The sequence below is a fragment of the Colletotrichum karsti genome (assembly GCF_011947395.1).
Source record: "Colletotrichum karsti strain CkLH20 chromosome Unknown Scaffold26, whole genome shotgun sequence".
Lineage (NCBI taxonomy): Eukaryota > Fungi > Ascomycota > Sordariomycetes > Glomerellales > Glomerellaceae > Colletotrichum > Colletotrichum karsti.
Genome location: NW_024065926.1, coordinates 459642 through 469419, shown reverse-complemented (window position 1 = coordinate 469419; position 9778 = coordinate 459642). Strand labels below are relative to the sequence as shown.

The 9778-nt window shown below is 55.5% G+C and overlaps 4 protein-coding genes across 4 annotated transcripts; 2 read left to right on the top strand and 2 right to left on the bottom strand.

Moving 5' to 3' along the window:
• Window positions 1-2358: 2358 nt before the first annotated feature.
• Window positions 2359-3953, bottom strand: CkaCkLH20_08076 (uncharacterized protein; the record flags this gene model as incomplete). Its single annotated transcript, XM_038890791.1, has 5 exons — window positions 2359-2580; window positions 2634-3025; window positions 3078-3606; window positions 3666-3693; window positions 3763-3953. The coding sequence occupies 5 exons, from the start codon at window positions 3951-3953 to the stop codon at window positions 2359-2361; spliced, it is 1362 nt and encodes a 453-aa protein (XP_038743974.1).
• Window positions 3954-5031: 1078 nt separating this feature from the next.
• On the bottom strand, window positions 5032-5681 carry CkaCkLH20_08075 (uncharacterized protein; the record flags this gene model as incomplete). Its single annotated transcript, XM_038890790.1, has 4 exons — window positions 5032-5303; window positions 5388-5449; window positions 5504-5535; window positions 5586-5681. The coding sequence occupies 4 exons, from the start codon at window positions 5679-5681 to the stop codon at window positions 5032-5034; spliced, it is 462 nt and encodes a 153-aa protein (XP_038743973.1).
• Window positions 5682-6012: 331 nt separating this feature from the next.
• CkaCkLH20_08074 (prefoldin subunit 4) lies at window positions 6013-6596 on the top strand (the record flags this gene model as incomplete). The annotated part of the gene is made up of 4 exons (XM_038890789.1): window positions 6013-6039; window positions 6088-6219; window positions 6278-6345; window positions 6404-6596. 4 exons carry the CDS (start codon window positions 6013-6015, stop codon window positions 6594-6596), a joined length of 420 nt encoding a protein of 139 aa, XP_038743972.1.
• Window positions 6597-7372: 776 nt separating this feature from the next.
• CkaCkLH20_08073 (uncharacterized protein) lies at window positions 7373-9221 on the top strand (the record flags this gene model as incomplete). The annotated part of the gene is made up of 4 exons (XM_038890788.1): window positions 7373-7430; window positions 7478-7680; window positions 7730-8143; window positions 8193-9221. 4 exons carry the CDS (start codon window positions 7373-7375, stop codon window positions 9219-9221), a joined length of 1704 nt encoding a protein of 567 aa, XP_038743971.1.
• Between the last annotated feature and the right edge of the window lie 557 nt (window positions 9222-9778).

Below are 9778 nucleotides of genomic sequence, written 5' to 3'. Positions count from 1 at the left end.
AAGAAGATGGCACCAGAGAAACCCTCCAAGTCAACCGCATCAAGCCCTGCGGCTTTGCTAGTAGTACTTGATTGTATAGTGTTCAAATAGCTAGCCTGATACCTTACACAGGAAATGCTTTTGTGAAAATGCATATGGCAAGGACTTTTGCTGCGCAGTGTTACGATAACCCAATGTTTGGCGGCAGTCCCTTCCCTCTAATGATCTTAAGGCTCTGCAACTTTCCAAATGATCTTGCGAGAGTATCTCGTCGTGGGAGTTCAGTAGCCCTGCCGTCAATATAAAAAGAAGGCTGCTTCGCGTCCAAGAACGTTTTAGCATAGAGCCAGTGCTGGAGCTGTCTGGTTCTTGACAGCCAGCATTTTCCATTTGCAAATTGACAAACGGGGCCAGACACAGCCAAACAGTGACAAGAAAATGGGAAGCGTCAATGAGTCGCTTGTGAGCGATATCGATACGGATTTTTCGTAGGTATTCTCAGTCAATAAACCGAGGACACGGAAGGCCGATGGCGATGTCAGTCAGACTTGCCACTAGGAAACTACAAATAATTATATCAAGTGGAGTTTTGATTTCGAATCGGCGCTCCGGCGAAGCCTTGGTATTATTCCGCCATCAAAAGCCGGCTGATCGTGCAGAGACCGCTTCTCAGGGGAAGCATCGTATTTAAAGCTGTAGGCACAACACTTTCGAAGTTACACTCGGATCTTGTTTTGAGATGCTTGTCGTACCAGCAAGTTTCAAACGATGCTCTGTCTACCTCTGACCTAAGCTGGGGTTTACACGAGGATGTATTCAGAGCAAGCAAGTCAGCCGCCAAACCCCCACGCGAAATCCCACTTACAAGCCCGGTCGTCACCTTCAATCAACCAGCCACCCTTCTTCAAGGCCAACCCTCCTCGATCCACGACGCCAAAAGACAGCCGCATGATCACAACAGAGACTCGTGCCGATGACTAAGACGAGATCGCGTAATAAGTCGTCATCTCACCCCGAGCCTCGCCATGCTGACGGGCTCGTTGACCGACTGCCAAGTATCGTTCTGTATCCCCGCATGTCAGACAGACCTCTCCGTAACCAATCCGAGATACTCGTACAGTCTGGTCTTCCGTAAGCCGCCCGCCAAGACAGCTCAGAACCTCTCCAGTCAGCAAAACCCACAGCCGAGCCTTGGTGAGAATGTCGGTATGCTTAACAGCAATCCAAGACATCCATCCCCGTAGCCTGGTCGGGCGACGGAGGTTGGATTACGGGCGTGATCGAGGCAACCAGGCTACGGCGGCGAGTCTATGGGTTGTGTTTAAGGGGGACAGACGTACTTATATAGTCCTGAATGCATTTGACATGTCCAAGCGGTTGGCTTCAGACACCTCCCTCATCTCACCACCGACGCACAACCACGATGAGCAACTGCACTTCAACACAGAGCTTCTTCGGACACTTCACAAGACGTCTCTGCACACGGTGCATGGAGCCGTTCACGACGCAACATGTCTGTTTCCAGGCTCAGAACCTTGTGTGCAGGGATAAACCGACCCGGCGTCTGGTTGAGTGAATTTGTGAGTTAATCTGTTGACCTCAATCCTTGAGCCACTGGCTAACTGTCAAATAGAACGTGTTTCTTGTTGTATTCGACGGTTCGAGTAGGCGTAAATAATAGGGCCGGCCACTCCTGTATTGAGCATATTCCCTCTCCGGCGATAAACGGCATCGTTGTACGGCTTCAGCCGGTGGCTTTGGATCTGTGTAAGTTATCAGCTTTGCGAACGCATTCGTAAACTAATTGTCAACTCAAGAATACCAAGGCGCCGCCTAGACATGGGTTGAGCTGGTAATATACGGTTGGCGTGTCTGGCCAGTCGGGACTGAAGCGGTAAAGATAACGAATATCTTTTCGTGCTGTCTTGAGTTTGTTTATGGGTGTTATCTTCTATTGCCAATGAGTTATCAGTTATACAGCTGCTTCTGTTGTCTGCCATTCACAAATCTCTGATTTATCCGCAATGCAATCATGGGTATTGTCGTCTCATTCCAGGTTGTTTTTTGTATGCCGGCCCAAAGTCATGCTATGTATTGTACAAGCGTAAGCCACGCCACCCGACACCGATGCCAACCGCCCATAAACCGCAAACCCAGAAAAGGGAACCGAATGCCTTTATCGTCAAATTAACATCCCCTGTCCATATCCCACATGGATTTGACACCCATCAAAGTACTTGTCGTAGATCAATCACTTTGGGTAGGGCGTCGCCATAACTCATTCATCAGATCTCGTCTGTAGACATGCGGTAACGAATAGTAGCGAGGTCCCACTGATCGTCGCCGTGATGCCCGAAGACGCCGTCGGGCAGAGCGCCTCTACGACTCTTCATTACGACGAGGTCCGCGCATCGACACAGAGCCGCCACGCTGGCCGCGCTGGCCACGTCCACGACCCTCACCGCGGAAACCGCCGCGGCCGCGCCACTCACCACGGCCACGGCCACGGTGGCCAGAACCGCCTTCACGATCGCCGCGACCGCGGTTGCGTCCCTGAACCTGGTGGAAGCCGTCGTTAGGATCAGCAGCGGGAGCAGGAGCCTACACAGAGTGAGCCAAAGGAACTATGGACGGACGAGAGGAGGAATACTAACCTCTTGCTGAATCTCGTGGTGCTCGGGCTGGTCGTCGGCCCACGACTGGGTGTTGGAGGCGGCGGCAGGGGTGGCCTCGATGCCAGTCTCGGTCTCGACGGGATCACGAGGAACAGAGACCCATTCCTGGGACTCGGACAAGGTGTTATCGTTCTGGTCCCACTTCTCGCCAGCAGCGTTTCCAGAGCCGCTGGTGATGTTAGCGTTCGCATGGCTCTCGATGTTCTGCTCGGGGTGGCCGTTGGTCAGGGCAATATCGTCGCCGGCCTCGATCTCGTTCACGGTGGCGTTAGCGACGGTGGGGTCGGTAGCGGGCTCGGCCTCGGTCTCAGCAGGAGCAGGCTCATCCAGGGCGATCTTATAGGCCTGGGCAGCTAGCTTGACCTGACCAACTTGAGGAATATTAGCACTGCATGCGACGAAGAAAATCCAGTCGAGTCTTACAGGTGGTGTTAAGCTCCTCGCCAGCGACACCGTGGGTCTTTTCGTCGGTGCCCTCGATGAGCTTCAACATGGCGGCGACAGCGCTGTCGTCACCTGCGTAGATGGCAAGGAGGGTTCCCTCGAGGGCGAGGTTCTCGTCGATGGACTGGTCGGCCTCCTCGGAACGGCGGGCTGCGGCAAGACGGAGGAACTGCGACAGAACCAGGAGCTTGCTGGTAAGGGACTGAGAAGAGTCTCCCTCAGCCTTGGCCTTGACCTCAGCGACGGCCTCTGCCTTCTCCTTCTCCAACCTCTCGGCGAAAGCCTTCTCCAACTCAGCCTTCTCGCTCGCGGCGCGAGTGCGGTACTCGTGGTCGATCTTCTTGTACTGAGCAAGCTGCTCCTCGTATTGTTGGACCTGAGCTTGCAGAGCTGGCTTCTTCAAGTACTGAGCCTTTTGGTCGGCATTGATAATGCGCGACGCAACGAGCTCGTCAAGAGACTTGCCAGTGTTCTCGGCAATGAGACCGTCGATCTTGGAGGCGTTGGTCTATGGGACAGCTTGTTAGCGCGAGAGCTTGGCGGGGAGAGGGGTAGAGGTTAACGAACAAGCTTCTTGTTGGTGTTGCGGATGTTCCTACGAGCACAGGTTAGGGAGGCAAGCTTCTTAGGTGGTGGGATTCATCAATTGATGTTTGGCTCGTACTTTTGCAACTCGCGAACATAAGGGCTCTCGCCGGACTCATCGGAGCCATCCGCCTTCTCGGGGGCGGGAGAGGCAGTAGGAGCAGGAGAATCAGTGCGCTCAGCAGCGGCGGCGGCGGCCTTGGCCTTCTTCTTCTTGGCCGACTTGGATTCGGTCTGGACCGCGGGGTTCTGAACGGTAGAGGCGGCCATGTTGAAGCTGTGCGAGATGGCAGTCAACAAGCCGGTCGGGTCGCGGGTCGCGTGAGCTTGGTCGGGGTTTTTTTTCCGGGTGACGTGGTGGCCAGCTACAGCAGCGAGTGCGCAGGTAGGTGACACAGGTAAACAAATTGGTTGATGGGTGATGAGATGCGAGGAAGTAGGCCCTAGGATCGGAAGAGATACTTAGGGGAGAGAGTTTGTGATGAAAAGCTAGAAGCTAAAGGTGAAGCTTGGGAGGTGTGCAGGATATAATTTTTGGAGGAATGGAGAGAGATGATGCGGAAGAGCTAAAGTTGTAAGGTAAGGCAGTCAAGTCAGGTCGTCAGGTAGGTCTCTAGGTGCTGAGGCCCGTCCCTTCCCGGGGCGGAGAGGTCGAGTGGGTTCAAGCCTCAAGCCTCAAGGAGCCGACAGCACCCCTGCCCACCGGCCGGCTGCTGGCTCCTTCCCTTCCCCTTCCCTAATGCACCCCCTGCATCCACTGTCACCAGGCTCCAGCTGGGTTCTAGAACTGAGAGGAAGAAAAGGTACAAAAACCAATGTACCTAAGATGTCTGGTTTCAGCAGCAATTATCAGACTATCGGATAAGGAATTCCATCAAGATACTTTGATATCTGGTAAACATGGAAGCACGCAGTCTTTGGAACAGACAAGACTCAGGAATCACGCACCCTTGCGGGCTCAATTGAATGACGTACGAGACAGGGCATTTCAGCCTTGCAAGTGCTAAGATAACCAACGTCCCTACCTAGGTATCCGTTCGTGTACATGCGCGCTAATCCCCCGCATTAATCTGCGCCTGCTGCTCATCCGGTGGCTGGGAACGCTTGCTGAGGCGTCTACTGGCTAGGAACCTCCCAATCACAACATCGACAGATGACCTGATTTGAACCCGTACAATGCAACCGTCCAAACTCGGTCCACCTATTCAGACGAACCGACCCTTTCCAGCCTCTCACTCGGCATGCGTTCTGGTCAACGGACGTCGTCCTCCCGGGAGGGAAGCAAAGCACCCGTCCTCGGCCAGTTTGCAACATGCCCGCGTAGTCATGATGTGTAGCTCGTCGCACGTTAACCAGCGGAGCCAGGTCCCTCCATCATCCTAAGCAGTATCATAATCGTTGGTGTCCATAGCTCCGTCAACCAGTACTTGCCCAAGATATGATACTGGGCCTGTTGAACTGCCACCCTTTCATTCGCCAGCAGGCTCTGACAGAATTGTGCTGGTAGGTAGGTAAGGAGCGCCTTCTCCGTCAAGAGTAGCGTTATCTGGCACAGGGTCGGGTCGAGCGGTTTGCGATCGGTAGGTTGGCAGTTCAGCCCTTGAACTTGATCAAAGTATCCTGCCAAGACTATCGTCAGCTTTTGAACTATTTGAGGCCAATACTAGTTGCTTGAATGACTTACCGAGGTCACCTTCTTCACACTTCTAGCTGTAATTCCTCTCTCCCCAGCCTTCTTGGACTCGATTGCCGCTTCTTTGACAAGCCTTCCCAGAGAGTGAGCATCGCCAGTTGTAATAATGCACAAATCGTAAACTCACGTCTGCATGAAGAGGACATAGTCGAGGTAGACCTGGGGAACAGTCAGTGACGCGTCTCAACGCGTCTGAGGAGGCGACCGACCATGACGTCCACATTCTTGCTGAGATTGCAATTAGAATGGGCCTTGACAATCTTCTTGACCGTACCGCGAGGGTACGCCTTTTGACCGGGCGCCATAATGACAGTTGGCAGATAATGGCGTCGCGATGTTATTGACGATGAACGTGAGGTAGGCGTCTCGCGGCAGTAAATTGGTGTTGCGGCTCGGTGTGACGTTCCGGGGGTGGGGGAGCTAGCTTTGTTTTGTTTGGGGGCGGCAGTTACCGAGGTGAGCACTTCACGCGGCCTGTGCTGACTTCCAAGGTTGCCTCAGTGCACCACCCCTCCGCACTGTCCTTGACACCGTGCCCCTCCATCCGAGCTTTTTGGAGCTTGCGTCAATCGCCAAATTGTCAGCTACATTTGCGAGGCCTTTCGATACCGAAAAGTCGCACCACAGACCGTCAAAATGTTGTCAAGGCGCATGGTAAGTTTTGTCAAATCAAAACTCAGACGGGACGCAGGCTAACGATATTTGCTGCAGCTCAGCAAGGCCGACGAGGAGGCCATGGGGGACGAGGTCGAGGTCAGGAGAGAAGACCAGGACAAGATCAACAAGTTCAGCCGTCTGCACTCTCGCGAGCTCGGCATCGAGGATGAACTGAAGAACAAGAACGTCAGTGCTGTACTCATGCTGTGCGATCGAATCAGGCTAATATTGTATGGACCCGCAGAAGGAGAAGGAGGAGCTCGAAGACCTCAGCACAGAACTAGAGCTCGCCGACGAGGACGAGACTGTACCGTACGCTCTTAACCCCCGCGCCAAGGCCCACGATATTCCGAGCTGACCCAGGCGGCAGATACAAGATCGGCGACGCATACTTCCACGTCCCGCAACCCCAGGCAATAGAGATGCTGGAGAAGGCTTCGTCCAAGATCGAAGAGGATGTCGAGGAGTTGGAATCCAAGCTGGAAACGATCAAGGAGGAAATGACCCAACTCAAGGTCGAGCTGTACGCCAGGTTCGGAAAGAGCATCAACCTCGAGACATGAATCAATCACGATATGGACGGCTACCCGCCTCCTCGCCGCACGCATGACACCGGCCTGGAGACACCGGAAATGCTGAAATGAAGCGCCAGCGGGGCGTACTGAATCGCACACCGCCCCAGAGAAGCTTGCATCGACCGTCAGGAAGAGAGGTCGACGGACCGGTCAGGCTCTCGAAAGCCTCAACAAAACGCCGCCCTAGGAAAGCCGCATGTTTGACCCGGGGCCGAGTGTGACGGCATCAACCAAGCTAGGCCAATGCAAATCAGCTCAATACGATTGCGCTACCTCGAGAAAAATGCCGAATGACCGCCACATGGAGGGGCAAGCCGGGCATACGCCGGAAAAGAACCTCCACCATCGCGGCCGGTTAACATGTCGCCGACCAAGTGGGGCTGCGATTCGGCTCCGATGGCATCCATGACCCAATGAGAGCTCACGCCCTTGACGCCCGTCTAGTTCACCCCCCTTCCGTCAGCGATGACGGGATTAATTCAGACGGCCATCTGCTACGTCCGGCCCAGTTACGATACACCATCGGATGCTTGAATCTCAGAAAGGTGGTGGGAACAAAGCCTAGACGGTCTCAGGCCAGAAGGGTCGTCGCTTCCATGCAGCATGCATGCGCCCGATCTTCGGGCCGCCTGTCTCTTTGGGCCATTATTCATCAACATGCAACTTATAATGATCTTTTGCCCTTCCCCTCAGTATCCACGATGTGAAAACCCCAACCCACAGCCGAGATTGCCAAGAGATTGGGCATTTGTAATCGGTTCGCAATGCCAGACAACAGCCAACTCAGAGAAGACGTAGAACGGCAACCATCGCCTCTTCACCGTGAGAAAGTTCCAACCTAACCTCGACAACTAATCTAACCTTGGCAGGCCATCACTCCTCTTTATCAGGCGCCGTCAAGAACATAGACGAAGATGATGCCCGTCGCAGATATGACTCTCGCTGTGAGGAGCAAGGGCTCGGTGACGAGAAGGCCACCAGCCCAAGTCCAGACTTGTCAAGTGACGAAGACGAGAAGACAATAGTCTCATGGGAAGATGGCGACCCGGAGAACCCCCACAACTGGTCACATGTCGGTATTCCATCGAGTCTCGACAAATGCATTACTGACACTTTCCTAGACGAAAAAGTTCCTCATCCTCTGCCTGACCATGTTGCAAGTCATCAACAGCACCATGGGCTCAGCTCTACCGTCCAACGCCATCCCGTTCATCACGGCCGAATGGGGCATCACCAGCCAGCCGCAACAGGTTCTGCCCATCTCCGTCTACCTCATCGGGTACGTGTTCGGCCCTGTCGTCTGGGCACCGGCTTCGGAACACGTCGGCAGACGGGTTTTGACGGTCGTCACCTTCGTCCTGTTCACGATATGGACGATGGCCTGCGCCCTGGCACCGAACTGGCCATCTCTACTGGTCTTCCGCCTCTTCACCGGCGTCTTCGCCAGCTCTCCGATCGCCATCGTCACGGGAATCCTCGCAGACATCTACGGCAACCACGAAACCCGCGGCCGCGCCATGACAGCCTTCATGGTCGTGAGTTTCACCCTCCCTTCCGTTGCAAACCCATTCTAACAACCTTCAGATGACAACGTTCGGCCCGCTCTTCGCACCCATCATCTCCGGCTTCTGCTCCCCGACCATCGGCTGGCGCTGGAGTTTCTGGATCGCCCTAATCTACGCCGGCGCGACCCTCGTCCCCGTCGCCCTCCTCCCCGAGACCTACGCCCCCGTCCTCCTCGTCCGCCGCGCCCGCAAGATCCGAAAATTAGACCCCGCCCTCGCCTCGACCGTCGTCGCCCCCTCGGAGCTCGAATCCACCGACCTCAAACAGCTCGCCACCATCGTCCTCACCCGCCCCGTGCGCATGCTCATCTTCGAACCCATCGTGAGCTGCACCTGCGCCTACCTCGCCCTCGTCTACACCATCTTCTACATGTCCTTCCAGGCCTTCCCCATCATCTTCCAGAAACTCTACGGCCTGTCCCCGGGCGTCTCCGGCCTCGCGTACCTCCCCATCGGCGGCGGCGCCCTCCTCGCCGTGCCCGTCTTCCTCGGCTGGGAACGGTACCACCTGCACGCGCAGAAGGAGGGCCGCTCCTGGGCGAAACAGGAAGAATACCGCCGTCTGCCACTAGCCTGCGTCGGCGGCCCGCTCTTCTTCGTCTCCCTCTTCTGGCTCGGCTGGTCGTCGCGCCAGGACGTGAGCTACGTCGTGCCCATGCTCGCCGGCCTCCCCTTCGGCGCGGGCTTCATGCTCATCTTCATCGCGCTGCTCAACTACCTCACCGACGCCTACGAGGTCTTCGCCGCCTCCGCCAACGCCGCCGCCTCCACCAGCCGCTCCCTGCTCGCCGTCGTCCTGCCCCTGGCCACGACGCCCATGTTCGACGGGCTCGGCATCGCCGGCGCCTGCAGCCTGCTCGGCGGGCTCAGCGCGCTGATGTGCGTCATCCCCTTCGTCTTCATCTGGAAGGGCGAGCGCATCCGCGCCGGGTCGCGGTTTTGTATCGCGTTGAGGGAGAGGAGGGAGGAGATGGAGAGGAAGGTCGAGAGGCAGCGGCGTAGGGAGGAGGCGAGGCGCGGGTCGGGGAGGAAAGAGGAGGAGGTGTGAAGCGCGATGGGAGATGGATGGTATACGAACGCCGTTTTCGGCCTGGAGGACCCGACTCCGGTATTTTGGAAGAGACACCGAAGCGGAAAGTCTCGGGGGATCTAGCAGACTGTCGATTCCACCAAATCGGCTACCTACTATATAGAGGCTTTATCGCAATGGTCTCGGAAAGTCGACTCGGGGCATTTCTATATCAAGGAGCCCCTAATGTAATCAACCTGACTAAGAGAGGCTGGAAGGAGCATCCGCCCGCCAAGCGGGCAAAACATGCGAAATACCAACCCCGATATCAGCATAGATTGACAAAAACCCAAAAGCACAATACCAAAACCGTAAAAATCAAGTTCAGCTTCCCACAGTCATCGTGATGAGAACACTCGTTTGCCACAGCAACCCGGACTGGAATGTTTGGTGGTCCGAACGCAGCACAGACATCGATCACCGACATAAGACGAGAACATTCCTGCCCCCCCGCGAAACGAGACAGAGTTCGTCTCATGTCTTGCCGTCAGCCGGACCTTAAGACGACTACACACCACCAAGACTGCTCTTCACTC